At 45.0% G+C, this 22,716-nt stretch overlaps 1 protein-coding gene across 1 annotated transcript in view; it reads left to right on the top strand.

The window, feature by feature from the left end:
* LOC134983375 (zinc finger protein 345-like) overlaps positions 1-22,313 on the top strand; it is a 34,094-nt gene extending 11,781 nt beyond the window's left edge. The window contains exon 6 of the mRNA XM_063949069.1: positions 19,473-22,313. Within this exon, the coding sequence (XP_063805139.1) occupies positions 19,473-20,944 (1,472 nt within the window). The 3' untranslated portion in view covers positions 20,945-22,313. The remainder of the gene's footprint in view (positions 1-19,472) is intronic.
* The last annotated feature ends 403 nt before the right edge of the window (positions 22,314-22,716 follow it).

Here is a 22,716-nt window from a genome sequence, read left to right on the forward strand (position 1 = left end):
CAGTAAGACAATATGGAAGGAAACTATAGGTCAGTAAGACATTACAGTAGAAAACTATAGGTCAGTAAGACAATACAGTAGGAAACTATAGGTCAGTTAGACAATACAGTAGGAAACTATAGGTTAGTGAGAATACAGTAACTATAGGTCAGTAAGACAATATGGAAGGACACTATAGGTCAGTAAGACAATACAGCAGGAAACTATAAGTCAGTAAAACAATACTGTAGGAAACTATAGGTCAGTAAGACAATACAGTAGGAAACTATAGGTTAGTGAGAATACAGTAACTATAAGTCAGTAAAACAATACAGTAGGAAACCATAGGTCAGTAAGACAATAAAGAAGGAAACTATAGGTCAGTAAGACAATATGGAAGGAAACTATAGGTCAGTAAGACAATACTGTAGGAAACTATAAGTCAGTAAGACAATACAGAAGGAAACTATATGTCAGTAAGACAATGCAGTGAGAATAGTGGGGATGGCAGTAGTGAATGAAAGGAAGGAGGAGTAGGGGGTAGGGAAAGAGCAGCCGGCAAGGGTATAACATGGGTATTAAAAAAGTTTTTACCAAAACACTAAGTAATAATGATTATGGGTCACCGTTGCTGCATAAAGAGAATGATGTCCCTAGCACAGGGGGAAATACTGATCTTAATTGTATGTATGTAAATGCCAGAAGCCTTACAGGCAAATAGGGTGAACTAGAAATCCTTGCAGCAAGCAAACAGTATGATACTATAGGCATTACTGAAACTTGGTGGGATGAATCTCATGATTGGACAGTCAATCTAGAGGGTTATACGCTGTTCAGGAGAGACCGCTTAAATAAACGGGTGGAGGGGTATGTCTTTATGTAAAGCCGTTATTAAAACCTCATATACGGGAAGATATTCAAGAGGGGACTGTAAATACTATTGAGACGTTATGGGTAGAAATTGCATGCGGGGGTAAAGCAATAAAAATGTTATTGGGGTTATGCTACAGGACGCCTGGTATTAATGTGTCTGATGAGGAATTGTTACTGAAGCAAATTGAAAGAGCAGCAGGAGTAGGAGACATAGTAGTGATGGGAGACTTTAACTATCCAGAGATAAATTGGAAAATCCATTCATGTGATACTGCTAGGGGTAATATGTTTTTACACACACTAATGATATCTACTTCATTCAATTAATCGAGGAACCAACTGGTACAATGCAGTCTTATACTTGGTATTAGCAAACAATGGGGAAATGGTATCAAATATTATAGTAGGGGAGCCGATAGGAAACAGCGACCACGATATGGTCTCATTCAATATCAGCGTTCATAAGCAGTCCTATACTGGCTCAAGGATTGTAACAAAATATGCAAAAAAGAAATAAGAGCGGCTAAAGTAGAACCTGAAAAACTAGCAGCAAAGGAAAGCAAAGCAAATCCCCAAATAGTTTTTTTTAAATATATCAACAGCAAGAGATTAAAGAAGGAGAGTATATTGCCTTTAAAAGACAAGTTGGGAGTCTTATGCAAAAATGATAATGACATAGCGGACACACTAAATTAGTTTTTTTCAACAGTATTTACAAGAGAGGACCAAATGCAGGGACTAACACACAGGGGTTTATTTACTAAGATTCGTAATTTCCGAAAAAAGGTCAAAGTTCAATCACGAATGACATCGACAGTGTAAAACTGCAACTTTTTGAATGGATTACGACTAATTTACTAAACTGTCGTATTCGTGTTTTTCTTTGCTTCCGATGTCGATGTCATTCGTGTTTTTTTACCTAATTTAACGGCAGTGATTAGCAAAACACTGCCGTTTTTTTTTACAATCAATCTCGGCCGGATTTGTGTGATCCGTGCTGGGTTTTTTTTTTTTTTTTTTTTAAAGTAAACAATGTAATTTTTAAAAAAAAAATGCGTGGGGTCCCCCCTCCTAAGCATAACCAGCCTCGGGCTCTTTGAGCCGATCCTGGTTGCAGAAATATGTGGAAAAAAATGACAGGGGTTCCCCCATATTTAAGCAACCAGCATCGGGCTCTGCGCCTGGTCCTGGTCCCAAAAATACGGGGGACAAAAAGAGTAGGGGTCCCCCGTATTTTTAAAACCAGCACCGGGCTCCACTAGCTGGACAGATAATGCCACAGCCGGGGGTCACTTTTATATAGTGCCCTGCGGCCGTGGCATCAAAAATCCAACTAGTCACCCCTGGCCGGGGTACCCTGGGGGAGTGGGGACCCCCTCAATCAAGGGGTCCCCCCCCCCAGCCACCCAAGGGCCAGGGGTGAAGCTCGAGGCTGTCCCCCCCCATCCAATGGGCTGCGGATGGGAGGGCTGATAGCCTTTGTTGTAAAATAAAAGATATTGTTTTTAGTAGCAGTACTACAAGTCCCAGCAAGCCTCCCCCGCATGCTGGTACTTGGAGAACCACAAGTACCAGCATGCGGCGGAAAAACTGGCCCGCTGGTACCTGTAGTACTATTACTAAAAAAATACCCAAAAAAACACAAGACACACACACCGTGAAAGTATAATTTTATTAAATACATACACACATACATACATACTTACCTTAAGTTCCCACGCAGGTCGGTCCTCTTGTCCAGTAGAATCCAAGGGGTACCTGTTGAAAAAATTATACTCACGAGATCCAGTGGTCCAGGCTCCTCGGCAAATCCAGGGTTAATCCACGTACTTGAATAAAATAAAAAACGCTGTCACGACCACGAACTGAAAGGTGACCCATGTTTGCACATGGGTCACCTTGCCCCGAATGCCAGAAACCCACTTTGCCTTCTGGCTAAGTGGGTTTCTTCAGCCAATCAGGGAGTGCCACGTTGTAGCACTCTCCTGATCAGCTGTGTGCTCCTGTCTTCACTGACAGGCAGCACACGGCAGTGTTACAATGTAGCGCCTATGCGCTACATTGTAACCAATGATGGGAACTTTCTGCCCTGCGGTTGACCTAAAGTGACGTCACCGCTCAGCAGAAAGTTCCCATCATTGGTTACAATGTAGCGCATAGGCGCTACATTGTAACACTGCCGCGTGCTGCCTGTCAGTGAAGACAGGAGCACACAGCTGATCAGGAGAGTGCTACAACGTGGCACTCCCTGATTGGCTGAAGAAACCCACTTAGCCAGAAGGCAAAGTGGGTTTCTGGCATTCGGGGAAAGGTGACCCATGTGCAAACATGGGTCACCTTTCAGTTCGTGGTCGTGACAGCGTTTTTTTATTTTATTCAAGTACGTGGATTAACCCTGGATTTGCCGAGGAGCCTGGACCACTGGATCTCGTGAGTATAATTTTTTCAACAGGTACCCCTTGGATTCTACTGGACAAGAGGACCGACCTGCGTGGGAACTTAAGGTAAGTATGTATGTATGTGTGTATGTAATAAAATTATACTTTCACGGTGTGTGTGTCTTGTGTTTTTTTGGGTATTTTTTTAGTAATAGTACTACAGGTACCAGCGGGCCAGTTTTTCCGCCGCATGCTGGTACTTGTGGTTCTCCAAGTACCAGCATGCGGGGGAGGCTTGCTGGGACTTGTAGTACTGCTACTAAAAACAATATCTTTTATTTTTCAACAAAGGCTATCAGCCCTCCCATCCGCAGCCCATTGGATGGGGGGGGACAGCCTCGGGCTTCACCCCTGGCCCTTGGGTGGCTGGGGGGGGGGGACCCCTTGATTGAAGGGGTCCCCACTCCCCCAGGGTACCCCGGCCAGGGGTGACTAGTTGGATTTTTGATGCCACGGCCGCAGGGCGCAGTATAAAAGTGACCCCCGGCTGTGGCATTATCTGTCCAGCTAGTGGAGCCCGGTGCTGGTTTTAAAAATACGGGGGACCCCTACTCTTTTTGTCCCCCGTATTTTTGGGACCAGGACCAGGCGCAGAGCCCGATGCTGGTTGCTTAAATATGGGGGAACCCCTGTCATTTTTTTCCCCATATTTCTGCAACCAGGATCGGCTCAAAGAGCCCGAGGCTGGTTATGCTTAGGAGGGGGGACCCCACGCAATTTTTTTTAACAACAAAAAACACTTTCCCACCCCTTCCCATTGATATACATGCACGGATCTCATGGATCCCTGCATGCATCTCAAATCACGAATAAAAAAAGCAGGTCTGTTTTTTTTTAGGACTTTTTTGCGAATTGTAATTTTTCACGGCAGTGTGTTGTGTTTTTTTGCTTAGTAAATGACCGAGATTCGTATCTAAACAGGCGTAATTTGACCGATGGTGTATTCATTCGTAATTTTTTACCTGAACTAGCAAAAAATTACGAATGCCCTCATCACTGCCGTGATTAGTGTTTAGTAAATGACCGAGATTGACCGAGATGACACTTTGATGAAAAAACGGCATCTCGGTCAAAATCGGGAGCTTAGTAAATATACCCCACAGTCTCAATAAAGAGAATGTCCCACTGGTGCTTAACTGGCATGGTCAGATTTCATGCAACTGCGCCGTCCCACCCTGTCCCCCCGTTTTTGACGAGGAGATCCGTTCTGCAGATGTGCATAATATAATGTTTAAATATTTAAAAAAATACTATTTCAACGTGATTAAATAAGATAAATAAATAAAAAAATACAATGTTTTAACGCTTTTGAAGGGAAAAATCGTCCGTTAAGTGGTTTTAAGTGAGGAGGTAGTCTGTGACCGATTAAAATTTTTAAAGATTAATAAGTCACCGGGTCCCGATGGAATTCACCCTAGGGTTCTTATGGAGCTTCACTCTGAACTTGCAAGACCGCTATTTTTGATCTTTAAAGATTCAGTTATATCGGGTATGGTACCCAAAGACTGGCGTATAGCGGAAGTAGTGTCAGTATCTAAAAAGGGAAGTAAAGCTTAACCGGGTAATAATAGACCAGTTAGTCTTACATCTATAGTGGGGAAAGTATTGGAAGATATTCTGAGGGATAGTATTAGGAAGTTCAGTAAGGTCATTAAAAGGAATCAACATGGATTTGTGAAGGACAGATCATATCAAACCAACTTACTTGGCTTTTATGAAACCGTAAGTGCAAACCTTGATCAGGGTAAGGAGGTGGATGTAATCTTTTTAGACTTTGCCAAAGCGTTCGATACTGTACCACACATGCGACTTATCTATAAGGTACAAGGAATAGGGCTAGGGAGCACAATATGCACTTGGGTCAGAAATTGGTTAGATAATAGTTAGCAGTACGTTGTGGTTAATGAATCATTTTCAAATTGGACTGAAGTGCCAAGTGGTGTGCCGCAAGGGTCTGTACTAGGACCACTATTGTTCAACATTTTCATTAACGACCTAACAGTAGGTCTAGGGAACATGGTGTCAATTTTTGCAGACGATACCAAAAAGACTTAGGTGTTCACATAGATAGCAAACTAAGCAGCAGTACCCAAAGTCGGATTGCAGCAAAGAAAGCTAATAAGATATTAGCATGCATAAAACGAGGAATTGATGCAAGGGACGAGAGTGTTATACTCCCATTATATAAATCACTAGTGAGGCCACATCTTGAATACTGTGTACAATTTTGGGCACCATACTACAAAAAGGATATCCTGGAGTTAGAAAAGGTTCAGAGGCGGGCGAACAAACTAATTAAGGGCATGGAGATGCTGGAATATGAGGAAAGGCTTGCTAGGCATGTTTATACTGGAAAAGAGGAGACTAAGGGGACATGATCAACATTTGCAAATATATAAGGGAACAATACACAGAGCTTGCATGGGACCTGTTTATGGTAAGATCAGCACAGATGACACGTGGACACTCAGGTTAGAGGAGAGGAGACTCCGCACAAAGCGGGGAAACTGTTTTTTCACAGTAAGGACAATATGTGTTTGTAATTCCCTGCCTGAGAGAGTTGTAATGGCGGACTCAGTCAACACCTTTAAGAATGGGTTGGATAAATTCCTAATGGATAAGGATATCAAGGGTTATGGTGCGTAGTCACGCACTATAGTTATTAAAAAAAAAGGAATAAACACAACGGCTGACAACCGCATCAGACAGAATTTAGTCCAAAAAATAGGATTTTGGTACTTACCATGTAAATCCTTTTCTTTGAATCCATAGGGGTCACTGGAGTACTTTTAGGGATATGGACGGTCGATAGCAGGGAGAGACGCATTTAAATATTCAAATATCCAACCTTCCTCCACCCTCCATACTCTCAAGTGCCTCAGTGTTTTTGTGCTGAGATGAACAGGAGCGAAAGAGAGGATGAACAATGGACAGTTACAACATTATAAAATAACGGTCAACTGGAAAGTTGACACCTAACATAACGGACAACTGAAAAGTTGACACCTAACATAACGGTCAACTGGAAAGTTGACCCGACAACCGATAATCACCGTAAGCTTCCAACAAGTTGGTGAGAATGTGTTACCATAAGATATACTGAACCTACCACAAGACAGGTGAAACTGCTCTGGGTGGGCGTCCAGTGCCCCCTATGGATTCAAAGAAAAAGATTTACCTGGTAAGTACCAAAATCCTATTTTCTTTTTCATCCACTAGGGGTCACTGGACTACTCTTGGGACGTACCAAAGTTTCCCCCTTGGGCGGGAGAGCTGGTTGTCACCTGTAATATTAGACAGCCAAAGCTAGATGCTGATGCCGCAAAGGTATTAAACTTGTAAAAGCGCACAAACGTCTGCCGTGACAACTATGTTGACCACCTGCTGTCACTGCCGTTCCCACAGAACGCGTGGAATGCTGAAATCAAATCAAGCGGTTGTAAACTAGTATGAAAAGAAGCCTGACGAATGTTCAGCTTAATTCCTCCAGCCTACCTCCAACTGGAATTTGTCCAAACTACGGTGACTGCATTATAAAGAGCAAGCAATGTATTCTATGTACTGTTGATATCGGCTACATAAATGCAAAGCACACGAACCACATTCACCGTAACTGGAGTTTCTGAGCCCTCTGTAAATTTATGTGAAGAGAGGCTACTACCTCTGGTTGAATAACGGAATTATTTCGAAATTGCGCATTGTAATCTTTAAACATCAGATACGGGGGTTTGCATGACATCATTTAGAACACACCCTGCCGAAGTCCAGGCTAGAAGAAAACTGGTGTGTAATTGAGAAACCTAACAGCCCCTTGTTGGAAGAGTTCAAAAGGTGAGGACTCCAAAACCCTAAAAGTCTATTGAAGTCCCATGGAGCTGTAGGTGGTATAAATGAAGGTTAACTGTAAGGACACCCTGCAGAAACGTATGCGCTGTTGGCAAAAGAGCCAAATGGTGCTGAATGAAATTCGTCAAACTAGAAACCGTCATCTTTAGTGTTCTTAAACCTAGTCCTCCACCTAACCCCGTTTGTAAACATAGCACCAGACGGAATCATTTGAAAGAAGATTTCAGAATCTTCCGAGCTTCACCCCATCCAACATAAGGTCGCTCAATCCTGTGATAATGAGCTGCTGTAACTGGCTTCCCAGCATGTAACATGCTTGGTATAACTGACAGTGGAATGCCCTCTCATTTTAAGAGAGTGGTTTCCATAGTCATCTCGTGAAACTCAACCGAGCTAACTTGGGGTAACGAAACTGACCCTTTTCCAGAAGGTATGGACGTAGCGACCGGCCATGGACTGTCTGTGAGTAGACAGTGAGGATCCGAGAACCCCGCTCTCAGATTCCAAAGAAGCGCCACTGAAATTAGTCGTGGCTTTTCTTACTTGATCCGCTTTATCAACAGAGTAAGCAGCGCGAATGCCACGCTATTGTACACTGCCCCCAGCCTTGTTTTGAACCTCTACTTGAGTGTCTGATGAATTGGCGAGATGCCAGTAGATCCACCCGTGTGAACCCCCACTGCTGGACTACGATCTGGAACACCTGTGTATGCAGAGACCATTTTATTTGGTGAAAAACCTGATGACTGTTCTAGTTGTCCATCACCTGGTGATGTTCAACTCAATCTAGGAATCGAGAAACCTCTCCCATGGGCATGGGGCTTCGAGTCCTTCTTTGTTGTTGATGTATGCGACTGCAGTCACGTTATTTGGCCAAATATGAAAGTTAGGAGCTGATTGGCTGGTGCAATTTATCACCCACAGTGAAATTTATCACTCATTGATAAATAAGGGTATTAGTGCGGACACCCGATCGACATAGCTCAGTGAGGACCAGAACTCCTGGACTCAAGCAATCCGCCAGCCTCAGCCTCTCAGGTAGCTGGGATTACAGACGCACGCCACCACGGCCGGCTTTGTAAGAAATGAACTGCCTGTGCAGAGACTTGTAAACAGGCCTGAGTTCTAGGCATTGACAGTAATCTTTTCTGGTCTGCACAGACCTTGAAATAGACCATGTTGGACTATAGTATCCAAACAGTTGAGAATTGTGTTAGTCGTCAGAATTATCCAATTCCAGACTCCAAATCTCTTATTCGAGTCCCCCCGCAGTGTAATTTTGTATTTGGAGCCATGAGAATATCGATACCCTGGACCCTGGTGCCAGTGGCCCCCTCTGCGAGCAGATTAAGCAGCAAAGGACTCGAATGAAGCATTCCAAAGTAGGATGTCTGGAAGATACTAGTATCTTTGCGAATAGTCGAATGCACCCAGTGCATGGAAACTGGCCGTGGTTAGAGTACTGCCAGTACCAGATGACAAATACTGTGATTTTACCGCTGTCAGGTAAAACTGCTAAACTAGGACATTGTACGGCGTAAAGCCTGCTGAAAAAACATGTATTGATACAAAGTCTTGAGCAGATTGTCTCAGTGCGGAACTATTTTCACTTCCATAGATCTGTGATGAGCAATCACCACAGACATCCCTTCCCCCAGACATCACTTCTTGTAAATACCGGAGGCACTGATAAGAGACCAAGTGGCAGTGACTGAGTGATAATGTTTTTGTTTTACCGCAAACTGAAAATGCGCGGTGGCCAAATTGGAATGTGTGAGTATTCAGTGAAATCATGAATTCCTGTGGACAAGACGCACAATCACGGACCACAGCAATTACATCTTGAATCTTTACAAAGTGACATATTGATTGGCTGGGCACAGATTCTAACTGAGGTCTGGAGGAGGTGCATAGAGGGAGGAGCCAGTGCACACCTGATAGTACCTAATCTTTCTTTTAGAGTGCCCAGTCTCCTGCGGAGCCCGTCTATACCCCATGGTCCTTACGGAGTACCCAGCATCCACTACAGACTACGAGAAATAGAATTACCGGTGAGTAAATTCTTATTTTTTTGTGTGATTTTGTTGTCAGCACATTCAACTATGTAAAGAACAAAGTATTTAATAAGAATATTTAATTCATTCAGATCTAGGATGTGTTATTTTAGAGCTGACCGCCGCGTACCAGAGGATCGGGATAGCGCTGCTGCTGAGAGGCGGTAACGTGATGGGAGCCGTGCTGTGTGGAGCCGGGGATCTTGCTGTGCAGCGTGACGTCGGCCAGCGGCGGCAGTGAGATGTGACCGCTGCTGGGAGCCGCGCTGCCGTCAGCCAAGTGTGACCGCTGCTGGGAGCCGCAATTGGGCTCAAGGAAGCTGAAGAACTGTGGAGCCTGACGGCGCCCAGTGGTGGCAGATAAAGCTGTCCGCGGCTGGTCGCTGGGGAGCGCTGCGAGGCACAGTGATCTAGGGAGAGTGTGCAGGAGCTGCTCTGTCCCTGCCTTTAAGTCCACAGCAGCGTCCCTGGGGAGAGGGTATCGGGCGCAGCGCCTGTAACCCCTCTCAGTAGTGAAATTACACACACACGGAGCGGCGGCAGCGTGAGCTGACCATCTGCTCTATACTCGCTGCACCTGCGGGGTCTGGAGGCAATGATGGGCCTTCTCTGTAACATTGGTCCTGCTTCTGCAGCCATGGCTGAGTCAGCATTTGCTGATAAGGTCTATGGCGGCACTTCTCTTATAAGCGCTGACAAGCCTTATGCTGCTATAGCAGCACACACAGTCCCGGACCCACGCTAATTAAGGTAAGCTGGGAAGGGACTGGAAGGAAAAAGTTAAAAATAAAAATAGAAGGGGGGCGTGGCCACGGCAGCACAGGAGTAGGAAGCAGATCCCGGGAGCTCCCTGGATTAAACATCCTCCTGTAATATCCTGGCCCCTTTGGTGTGCCTGAATACCCTGCTTTTCTTCCCTACGCTGCAGGGCACCGGCAGGCGATTTCCCCGCTCTCCCCGGGGTCTGTACGGCCGAGGAGACATACTTCCGGATTTGCGGCCTACACCTCCTCCGGATCCCCGGCCTCAATTTTGGAGATTCCCGGCCCCACTGCTCTGGACTGCTGCTTCCAGTCATAGAGGGAACACTCTCACTTAAAGGCTGACTGATATGTAACTGGTGAGTGACTTCTACCTCCTGGGATCAAATTACACTTTGACTTCAGTTGCTGTCTTATTTTACATACTAAATAACTGCATCGCTCCTGCTCTCACCTATATTCTGGGACGCTGCCAGTACTTTCTTTTACATTTGCCTACTACTTTGGAGACCAGCTGCGGATGTGTTTCTGCTTATTACAACCCTAAAATTCACTCATTGCTGAAGTCTCCTTCTACGCTTTTGACCTGAGATTATACCGGAGTGTCTGTTACTACCTATTGTCCGTCATGGTTCGGGACGGCCAGCGCACGGCTGCGGCGAAGCTGGAGAAATTTGCCAGACAACCTAACCCACTAAACCAACGGGCCTCGCAGGCCGCTTCGCAGGGGGCCTCTCCGTCCCACTCCTACTCCCCACCTGCAACAGCTGCTGAATCCCCTAACACACCCGCAGCTCCATCTCTTCAACAAGTGCTGGAGGCAATAGCTGGATCGGAACAGCGTCTTTCAGATAAGATGGAGAAAGTGCAGTGTGATCTCTCACTGCTTCGGCAGGACGTCCAGCGCATACGAGAGAGAGTGGGAGAGGCAGAAACCCGTGTCTCGAATCTGGAGGATATGTGCGGTCCTATGAAACAATCTATTTCCACGGTAACCCAGCAAGTAACATCCCTTCAATCCAAATTACTAGACATGGAGGGTCGGCTGCGTAGAAATAATGTGCGATTTGTGGGCCTGCCGGAGAAGGAGGAGGGCTCCCAGCCTGAGGTCTTCCTGGAGTCATGGCTTAAGGAACTGTACGGCGCTGAATCCTTCACGGCACAGTTTACGGTGGAGCGTGCACACCGGATACCATCTCGTCCTCTACCTCCTGGCGCCCCTCCGCGCACCTTCATCGCCAAATTTCTGCATTATAAGGACCGTGACTCGGTCCTCCGGTTGGGACGCACAAAAGGCCCCCTTACCAGAAACGGGGTTACCGTGTCTGCTTTTCCTGATTTTGCCGCGGAAGTCCAGAAGGATCGAGCCCAGTTTATGCCTATCAAGAGGCGCCTCAGAGACCTGAACGTCTCCTACTCTATGCTATTCCCCTCCCGACTCCGGGTGGTAGCGGACGGGGAAACCAAATTCTTCAATTCCCCTAGAGAGGCGGCCCAATGGCTGGACAGATATGCTCCGGGAGCGCGCCAGATGGCCCCGGATTGAGGCCCTGCACTGTCTAATGATCGGTTGGGACCACCAGAGGCATCTACCCATTGTCCAGGGAGCCCCCCCTTGGCGTTGGTGGCTCAGGACTTTTCTTTTCTTTCTCTTGATCGCTTGACTTTGGTTAAGGGTTTTGTTTAGTATTTAGCCCTTGAGAGATAGAAACGATAGTTTGGGATTTAAGTATGCCGAAGTTAGGGGTGGTATACGGGGAGGGGGGGGAGAGTTCAGCGAACAGCTTGTTGCTGTGCCTTACACAAGTTTTTTTCTTTCTATAGTTTGTTATTTTTCTCATGCTTAAATTTGTTTTGGAGTACATTCATTTTGATGTGGGAAGTATGTCTGATGCATTGGATACTGTCGATTAAGAATCAGGGATTGAGTAGTATAGCACTGTTATTACCCTCACTAACAATTTCCAGGAATATTCGCTGGACTGTATCTTTAGGTTACTACATAGAATATTACCAGATCTATGGCTAATTTGAAATTTCTGACATGGAATGTTCGAGGTTTAAATAATAAGATAAAGCGTTCCTTAGTATTAACTACACTTCGGAAATATGGCCCGGATGTTGCATGTCTCTGCGAGACTCACTTGGAGGGGAATAGGTTACTGTCACTTAGAAGACCCTGGGTGGGCTGGGCCTATCACGCTTCTCACTCCTCTTCCTCCAGGGGTGTGTCAATCCTGATAAAGAAATCGGTCCAATTTGAGCTGGTATCGGTCAAGACTGACAAATACGGTCGATTTGTGTTCCTTGAATGTAGACTAAGTTCCCAACCCTACTACATACTGGCGGTTTATATCCCCCCCCCATTCTCGTACGATGTACTACAGCAGGCCGCTTCATTCATAGCCTCCTCTCCGGACACCCCGGTAATCTGCTTGGGTGACTTTAACAATGTCATGAATTTAGCTTTAGACAGATGGCGCTCTCCGCAGGCTGCTGGGGTCCGCTCTAGTCCTACTAAATTTGCTGATTTTCTGAATAATTTGCAGTGGGTGGATGTGTGGAGAGCTCGGCACCCTACGACTAGACAGTTTTCATGCTTCTCTGGCACGCATGGTTCGTTCTCCAGGATCGATCTGACCCTACTCTCCCCCGTTCTTCTCGCTAGGGTGGTTGACGTCCAATACGAGGCCCGGGGTATATCTGATCACTCCCCTATGGTGTTGACTCTCGCTATGGTGAGCCAGAGGGGTCAATCTTATTGGAAACTGCATCCTTCCTGGCTGCTGCAAATAGGTGACTGCTCTGACCAGGTGACTCAGTGGGAGGGATACTTTACTGACAATGTAGGCTCGGCCCCCGGAACAGTGGTTTGGGATTCATTTAAGGCATTCCTAAGGGGAACGTATATTAGACGTATTTCTGCCCTCAAAATGTCCTGCAGGGAGAGAGAGCGAGCCCTTGAGAGTGACGCCAGGGATTTGGAATCTAGATACTTGGTGGATGGCACCCCTGCGCTGAAGGTACGCTGGCTGGCGGCCCAGTCGGCATGGGTGGCTCATCTGTCTGATAAAAACTCGCGCTCGCTTCTATTTCAGGCTACTAATATTTACATGCAGGGCGATAGGCCAGGTGGCCTGTTGGCTCGATTGGTGCACAGTGACCGCCCAGGTTCTACAATTGCTCAGATGACCGGTAGCGATGGCTCCCTTGTGAACACCACGCCGGAAATTGCGCAGCTATTCCGCTCCTACTATGCTGAGGTCTACAGTTCACAACTGGTAGACTCGACATCAGACCTCTCCGCTTATTTAAGTAATATTCCCCTACCCTCACTCCCCCCGGAGGCCTCTGAGATGCTGGAGGCACCCTTAACTCTGGAAGAGGTAACGGCGGCTATTGGCTTGTCTCCCAGCGGCAAGGCACCGGGCTATGACGGCATCCCTTCAGATACAAGACCCACATTGATTTCTTCGGTCCTAGGCTTCACGCCCTGTATTCTGATATTTTTGTTAATGATCAACTTCCCCCCTCTATGGCGGAGGCGATTATTATAGTGATCCCGAAGCCCGGAAAAGACCCTAGATCCCCAGAATCCTATAGACCGATATCATTGATTCCCACTGACGCTAAGATCCTGGCAAAGATTTTAGCAGTTCGACTCAACACCGTAATTACTTCCATTATCCACTCTGACCAGACCGGCTTTATGCCAGGGATGTCCACTTCTATTAACCTACGTAGATTATATACCATCTTACAAATCCCATATGACTTCCCCTCTGACTCGGTAGTGGTCTCACTGGATGCCGCCAAGGCATTTGACTGTATCGAGTGGTCCTATCTATGGGAGGTCATGACAGCTATGGGTTTCGGGCCTAATTTTATAAAATGGATTAAATTGCTTTATCAGCACCCGACTGCCAGAATCTCAGTGAATGGCTATATCTCTCCCTCGTTCCGCCTGTTTCGCGGGACCAGGCAGGGATGTCCTCTGTCCCCAACCTTGTTTGCCCTGGCCATCGAACCCTTGGCCTGTCTAATAAGGTCCCACCCAGGCGTGGTGGGCATTCATACCGGCCCTCGTGAGGATAGGATTGCCCTTTACGCTGACGACATGCTGTTGTTTCTGCAGGATTACACCAGGTCTATGCCTACAGTGTTGCAATTGATTGAGGAGTTCGGTGTATATTCAGGCCTTCATATTAACTGGTCTAAGTCCTCTATTATGCCTGTGATTGCCCCCCCCCCCTGCTGCTCCTAAAATCTCCCTACCGCTATGTTGGACGGCGAAATTTAAATATCTTGGGATTCAGGTAACCAATGACCCCTCTGACTTTACACCTTTGAACCTTGATCCGATCATGCAACAAATTACTCGTAAATCCAAGACTTGGTGTAAGCTTCCATTGACTGTATCTGGCAGGGTCAGCCTCGTAAAAATGATAATACTACCTAAGATTCTATATGTGGTTCTGCAATCCCCTGTATATATTCTTCCATCCTTCTTTAGAAAATTGACTAGTGTCCTGTCTTCTTTAATATGGGCTAGCAAACGTCCTAGAATACAACTGAACACTCTCACCAGGCTGCGCAGCGACGGAGGTCTGGCCTTGCCAAACTTTCAGATGTACTACTCTGCCGCTCAGCTGTCTCATATTAGTGCATGGGTACAGGATACTGGCGTCACTTCTCTACACTGGGTATTTGTCCAATGCTACTTCCCCGACTTATCCCCCCTGCAGGTGTTGCTGAGTGGGAGCTTGGCCCGGTTCCTCCCTCCTCTTATATACCAAGCCATGAAGGTGTGGCAGGCACTAAAAATTCTTTTGAAATTTGATGGATTGGACCCGGACACCCCCCTCTGGTATTCTAAATGGCTCCCTGAACTGTATGCGCTCGAGGGGAGGGAAGTTTGGGCCCCTAAATCAGTGATTTCCATAAATCACCTTTATACGGATAATACGCTCAAATCCTTCCAACAACTAAAAGATGAGTTTAATTTGCCTAACTCCTATTTTTTTAGATACCTCCAGCTCAGACATGCCTTGCAGTCCCAATTCGCCAATTCCCCCCCTAAAATTATACAATTTCCCGTTAAGACCTTTGTAAGTATGCTGGGTCGAGTTAAGATGATTTCCCATGCTTATGGTTATCTACTCGCCAAACTCCATATAGATCCTTTGACACGTCTCCGTGTCAAATGGGAGCAGGATCTGGGCCCCATAGATGAAGAGAACTGGGCCCTTGCTTTGGAAACTCCGTGCACGGTTACCAAATCCATCAGGTATCAACAGATACAATACTTCCTTTTGCATAGAATATATATGACCCCGGCCAGACTGGCCAAATTCGGGACGGGTCGTGTGGGTGACTGCCCTAAGTGTGGGATGACTGCAGGTACTTTTTGGCACCTCATTTGGGATTGTCCGGTGCTGCGGGCTTTCTGGGCGGGGGTCGGATCGATTCTGGGGAACACAGGGGTGGACGAGGCCATGCTTACTCCGCAATTTTGCATCCTGGGAATGGGTAGCTCTGACTTTGTGTCTGGTCCAGAGGGCCTATATGCTCGCAACATATGTGCAATGGCGAAGGTGAGCATTGCGAGGCTATGGATGGCCCCTAAGGGCCCTACACTCCCCGCTCTTAAGGCACTAATAAACGACACTGTTTTTAAGGAACGATACATTTATATGAAACACAATGCCTCCGCTAAATTTGAAAGAATTTGGTCTCCATGGCTGGAATCCATATACTCCGTCCCAGACCCTACAACTTAATGGTGATAGGGTTACTAACAGGTCCTGGATTTGCCAAGTTATGATCTTCTAGGGCCATAGGCTTCCTTCTCACCCAATGGGTTGTGAATGAGAGAGTGGCTCTGTGCCCATCTGGACAGGGTAGGATTTAGAGTGCTAGTATCCCCCAATGCGTCCTCTTCCCCATAATGTTTTTTGTCTCTTTGTTTTTTTAATTTTTTTATTTCTGGGGTTCTCTGTGTTTGGTTTCTGATTGTTTTCTTCTCTTTTAAAGGGTTTTACTCGGACGGATTGTCCGTAAGAGTTATATTTGAGGGGGGGGAAACAAAACAAAGTATAATGTGATTTCATGAATACTAGAGTGTACGGATAATGCAAAATAATGGTATATATAACTGTACATTCCTATGCGCCTATGAGCAAATGACATAGTTTGAAAATAAGTCGAAAGTGAATGCTGTTCCCCGATGAGGACATGTCATTACGTGTTTAATGTGTTCCTGTTATGCAATGTCTGTATGCAAACTACTCTCCTTCGAAATAAAAATACTTTATTTAAAAAAAATAAATAATAGAAGTCCTTGCAGACTTCAGGAACGGCTCCTCCCGACTCGAAGACACAAAAAACACTGAGGCACTTGGGAATATGGATGGTGGAGGAAGGTTGCACATTTGAATATTTAAATGTGTCTCTCCCTGCTATCGACCGTCCCTAAGAGTACTCCAGTGACCCCTAGTGGATGAAAAAGAATTAATACTGCACAGGAGACCACAAATAGGTCAAATTTGATGGACAAATTGTCTTTTTTTCAACCTTGGATACTATGTTACTATGTAATACAGAAGGAAACTATAGGTCAGTAAGACAATATAGTAAGAAACAATAGGTCAGTTAGACAATACAGTATTAAACTGTAGATCAGTAACACAATACATTAAGAAACTATAGGTCAGTAAGACAATACAGTAGGAAACTATAGGTCAGTAAGACAATACAGAAGGAAATTATAGGTCAGTAAGACAATACAGAAAAACTATAGGTCAGTAAGACAATACAGTAGGGAAATAGGTCAGTAAGACAATACAGTAGGAAACTAGGTCAGTAAGACAATACAGTAAGAAACTGTAGGTCAGTAAGACAATACAGTAGTAAACTGTAGGTCAGTAATACAACACAGTAGTAAACTGTAGGTCAGTAAGACATACAGTAGTAAACTGTAGGTCAGTAAGACAATACAGAAGGAAATTATAGATCAGTTAGACAATACAGTAGGAAATTAGGTCAGTAAGACAATACAGTAAGAAACTATAGGTCAGTAAGACAATACAGTAGGGAACTGTAGGTCAGTAAGACATTACAGAAGGAAATTATAGGTCAGTAAGACAATACAGTAGGAAACTTCTAAAAAGCCTTTTGAAACAAGTTCCTCCTAACACCGCACAACTGCTCAGTGCGCAGACATTTGTGCGCAAAATAAAAAACTTGCAGTAAAACCTATGGAGAATTAGCACTAAAAACTTTTTGCGGCTAATTGGATGGGGAGTTTTTGCGATGAACTGAATTCCCCCATTAAGTGTTTATACATACAGTATGATGTTACATTGAGATTACCGCTGGAGGAAACTCTGCCACAATATTATTGAATATGTCATTTAGCCCATCCTCGTATGGGTGTAATATATCAATATATTCTTACTGAACAGGATTACCAGCACTGAATCAATTATCACCCAATATAATATACATGCCGATGTTTAACAACAAATACACTTGTTTTTTTATTACTTTATTCACCTTTATACATTTACCTTTGTGTTTTATATATCACTGATTTATCTTACATACTTTACTGTACTTAATAAAGGTTATATATTAGTGCACAAACAGGGCAGCACTTTCTCTTCTTTGCTGTTTTATTATTGCAACCATGTCACCTCTAGTAATCCCACACGAGCGTCCATGTCTCCTCCAGTAATCCCACACGAGCGTCCATGTCTCCTCCAGTAATCCCACATGAGCGTCCATGTCTCCTCCAGTAATCCCACACGAGCGTCCATGTCACCTCTAGTAATCGCACATGAGCGTCCATGTCACCTCTAGTAATCCCACATGAGCATCCATGTCACTTCTAGTAATCCCACATGAGCATTCATGTCACCTCTAGTAATCCCACATTAGCGTTCATGTCACCTCTAGTAATCCCACATGAGCGCCCATGTCACCTCTAGTAATCCCACATGAGCGCCCATGTCACCTCTAGTAATCCCACATGAGCGCCCATGTCACCTCTAGTAATCCCACATGAGCGTCCATGTCACCTCTAGTAATCCCACATGAGCGTCCATGTCACCTCTAGTACTCCCACATGAGCGTCCATGTCACCTCTAGTAATCCCACATGAGCGCCCATGTCACCTCTTGTGATCCCACCCATGTCACCTCTAGTAATCCCACATGAGCGTCCTTGTCACCTCTAGTAATCCCACATAAACGTCCATGTCACCTCTAGTAATCCCACATGAGCGTCCATGTCACCTCTAGTAATCCCACATGAGCGCCCATGTCACCTCTTGTGATCCCACCCATGTCACCTCTAGTAATCCCACATGAGCATCCATGTCACCTCTAGTAATCCCACATGAGCGTCCATGTCACCTCTTGTGATCCCACATGAGCGTCCATGTCACCTCTAGTAATCCCACATGAGCGTCCATGTCACCTCTAGTAATCCCACAAGATCGTCCATGTCACCTCTAGTAATCCCACACGAGTGTCCATGTCACCTCTAGTAATCCCACACGAGCGTCCATGTTACTTCTAGTAATCCCACACGAGCGTCCATGTCACCTCTAGTAATCCCACACGAGCATCCATGTCACTCCTAGTAATCCCACATGAGCGTCCATGTCACCTCTAGTAATCCTACATGAGCGTCCATGTCACCTCTAGTAATCCCACATGAGCGTCCATGTCACTTCTAGTAATCCCACATGAGCATTCATGTCACCTATAGTAATCCCACATTAGCGTTCATGTCACCTCTAGTAATCCCACATGAGCGCCCATGTCACCTCTAGTAATCCCACATGAGCGCCTATGTCACCTCTAGTAATACCACATGAGCGCCCATGTCACCTCTAGTAATCCCACATGAGCGTCCATGTCACCTTTAGTAATCCCACATGAGCGTCCATGTCACCTCTAGTAATCCCACATGAGCGCCCATGTCACCTCTTGTGATCCCACCCATGTCACCCCTAGTAATCCCACATGAGCGTCCATGTCACCTCTAGTACTCCCACATGAGCGTCCATGTCACCTCTAGTAATCCCACATGAGCGCCCATGTCACCTCTTGTGATCCCACCCATGTCACCCCTAGTAATCCCACATGAGCGTCCATGTCACCTCTAGTAATCACACATGAGCGCCCATGTCACCTCTAGTAATCCTACATGAGCGTCCACGTCACCTCTAGTAATTCCACATGAGCGTCCACGTCACCTCTAGTAATTCCACATGAGCATCCACGTCACCTCTAGTAATCCCACATGAGCGTCCACGTCCCCTCTAGTAATCCCACATGAGCGTTCAGTATTGATCAAGCTCCAGTCTAAGAATCCTAGCTTTTTTTGTTTTTTAATAAACATAAAAGCAATGATTACAAGTAAAAAATGTCAGTTATAGAATTATATATTGTATCCTGTAACACCCTGGGTCTTGTCTACTCATTTTATATTTCCATAATGTATTTTATTTCCAGCAGATGGACACACAAGCAGGAACATCTCAGAAGGACATCTAATGTTATCCCCGGATTGTGACATAAAAGATAATGACAGTAGACAGGAATCTCCAGGAGATATCCCCATTACCCCAATTATACATCCAGCTCTATCAGCTGATCCCCCTGATCCTGGGGAATGTTCTCCTGATCACTCTGATATTGGTGCATCTGTTACAGCTCTGAGAGTAGATACAGTGTTTCCCTGTTCTATAGATGCCAAATGTTTTACACAGAACACAAAGCGTATTACCAATCAGCCAGCTAAGGCAGGTGAGAGGCCACTGATATGTTCTGAGTGTGGGAAATGTTTTACATATAAATCACATCTTGTTACACATCAGAGAAGTCACTCAGGTGAGAGGCCGTATTCCTGTTCTGAGTGTGGGAAATGTTTCGCACATAAATCAGTTCTTGTTACACATCAGAGAAGTCACACAGGTGAGAAGCCGTATTACTGTTCTGAGTGTGGGAAATGTTTTGCATGGAACTCAAATCTTGTTACACATCAGAGAAGTCACACAGGTGAGAAGCCGTTTTCCTGTTCGGAGTGTGGGAAATGTTTTGCATATAAACCAGTTCTTGTTACACATCAGATAAGTCACACAGGTGAGAAGCCGTATTCCTGTTCTGAGTGTAGGAAAGGTTTTGCACGGAAGTCAGATCTTGTTGCACATCAGAGAAGTCACACAGGTGAGAAGCTATTTCCATGTTCTGAGTGTGGGAAATGTTTTACACAGAAATCAGCTCTTGATAAACATGAGAGAAGTCACACAGGTGAGAAGCCGTATTCCTGTTCTGAGTGTAGAAAATGTTTTGCACGGAAATCAGCTCTTGTTACACATCAAAGAAGTCACACAGGTGAGAGGCCATTTTCCTGTTCTGAGTGTGGGAAATGTTTTACACAGAAATCAGCTCTTGTTACACATCAGAGAAGTCACACAGGTGAGAAGCCATATTCCTGTTCTGAGTGTAGGAAATGTTTTCCACGGAAATCAGATCTTGTTTTACATCAGAGAAGTCACACAGGTGAGAAGCCATTTCCATGTTCTGAGTGTGGGAAATGTTTTACACAGAAATCAGCTCTTGATAAACATGAGAGAAGTCACACAGGTGAGAAGCCATATTCCTGTTCTGAGTGTGGGAAATGTTTTGCATCTAAATCACATTTTGTTATTCATCAGCATACTCACACAGGTGAGAAGCCGTATTCCTGTTCTGAGTGTGGGAAATGTTTTACACAGAAATCAGCTCTTGTTACACATCAGAGAAGTCACACAGGCGAGAAGCCGTACTCCTGTTCTGAGTGTGGGAAATGTTTTACACAGAAACCAGCTCTGGTTACACATCAGAGAAGTCACACAGGTGAGAAGCCGTACTCCTGTTCTGAGTGTGGGAAATGTTTTGCATGGAAATCAGTTCTTGTTAATCATCAGCGATTTCACAGGTGAGAAGCCATTTTCATGCTGTGAGAGAAATAAATCCGGTCTTGTTGAACATATTAGACATTACCCATTACGGAACCATTTACATCTTCTGGAGTATATTTATCACTGTCATGCAATGTTCCTCAAGGGCCAACCTCATCTCCTATGCTTTATGCAATATACATGCTACCATTGGGTGATATAATCAGATGTCATGGCCTGGTCTACCACTGCTATGCAGATGACCTGCTTTTTGCTCCATGTACTGAGAACCTAATACCAATCCTAAATGGTTGTCTAGCTGAGCTCCAGGGGTGGATGATGCCAGTTGGCTGTGACTCCGTCTTTGTGAAACATAATAGAAGCTCACCAACAAAGGACAAGACTACAGCTTTACCAACCATCAGGATTTATGCTTTGGTGTTCAGAATTGCTAAATACTGAACATGTGCTGAATCTTTGTGTTGTCCTGGTTTGTGGCTGACATAGACATCATGTATCTGCCACATACAAATCCTCGTTCTTTCATCTGTTTGACCATAGCCAGAACCAAGCACTTGATTCCCTCAGAAGTTCATAGACTACTGCAATGCCATCTACCTGGGTCACCCAGCAAAAGAATTGCAGAGCTTGCAGCTAGTACAGAATGCAGCAGCCAAGCTGTTACCTAACCAGCCCGTTCCTGCCTCCTAACACCCATTCTCTACTCCCTTCACCGGCTGCCTGTAAGATGACAAATCTATTTCATAATTGGCTAACTGACCTTCCCAGCCCAACATTACATGGTCCAAGGTACTAGAAGCAGCTTCTGCCTCCTTACTGCCCTGCTTGCTTGCTTCTACAGATGAAGGACAGTTACCAGCAGTACCAAGAATCTCCTGTCATTCATTTAAGGGTTGAACTTTTAGCTTTGCAGCCCTGACCCTGGAACTCACTGCCTTGCACAGTCCAAGAGGCCTCCACTCTAGAGACCTTCACAAGCAGACTGATGACTGTTACTCACACTATTCATTAATTTACCTCTATTTAGTTCCTAAATAATACATCCCAAATGCTTAGGTCTTTTTTCTGCTGTTTATTTTGTATCTTGTGTTTTGTGTAAATGTGAATGTCTAATACCAGTTTGCACAATCTGTATTGCTGCACGACAATATGGCGGCCATTGGAACGTGTTTTCACTTCTTCTAGTTTGCCTAACTTGTTGCAGACACTCATCTTGATCAGGAGTGTCGAGTGTTTTTTGTGATACAAGATCCTATCCATATATACCCTGTACATTACCATGTGCATTAGAATCACCAGGGTTCCATCTGCAGTGGTTTGTTGTATGTTACATCTATATGGTGCGGATACTCCCCTGTATTTCATAATAAAAGCTTTTGTTTGCATCTAATTATTACATTAAAGCTTTTATTTTGTTATCCGTTTTATATTCCCATCTGAGTAATTACGCCATAATGTCTAATCTCGGAGTGGACCCCAGAAGATGTGAAGAAACCTTGTAAGTGTTCCATCATTCTGTTACGTGTAAGCATACAGGTAAGTGATGGCACGGTGGTCACTGACCGTCACATTCAGGTGGTATAATGGAAGTGGGACTGTCTTGGCTTATTCTAGTCTACTGCAGAAATAAAAAATCAGCCTTTATCCTGCTTATAAAAATGACAAAGCCCATAAATCAAGCTTGGTCGGACAAGATAGAAGCCACATTAATGGTGGCACATCATATAGGCTGAGGACCCATGCTTCTGCTATATATGGAATAACTCTTCGCCCACAAAAATCTTCTCTTCACC

The sequence above is a fragment of the Pseudophryne corroboree genome (assembly GCF_028390025.1).
Source record: "Pseudophryne corroboree isolate aPseCor3 chromosome 3 unlocalized genomic scaffold, aPseCor3.hap2 SUPER_3_unloc_14, whole genome shotgun sequence".
Classification (NCBI taxonomy): Eukaryota; Metazoa; Chordata; class Amphibia; order Anura; family Myobatrachidae; genus Pseudophryne; species Pseudophryne corroboree.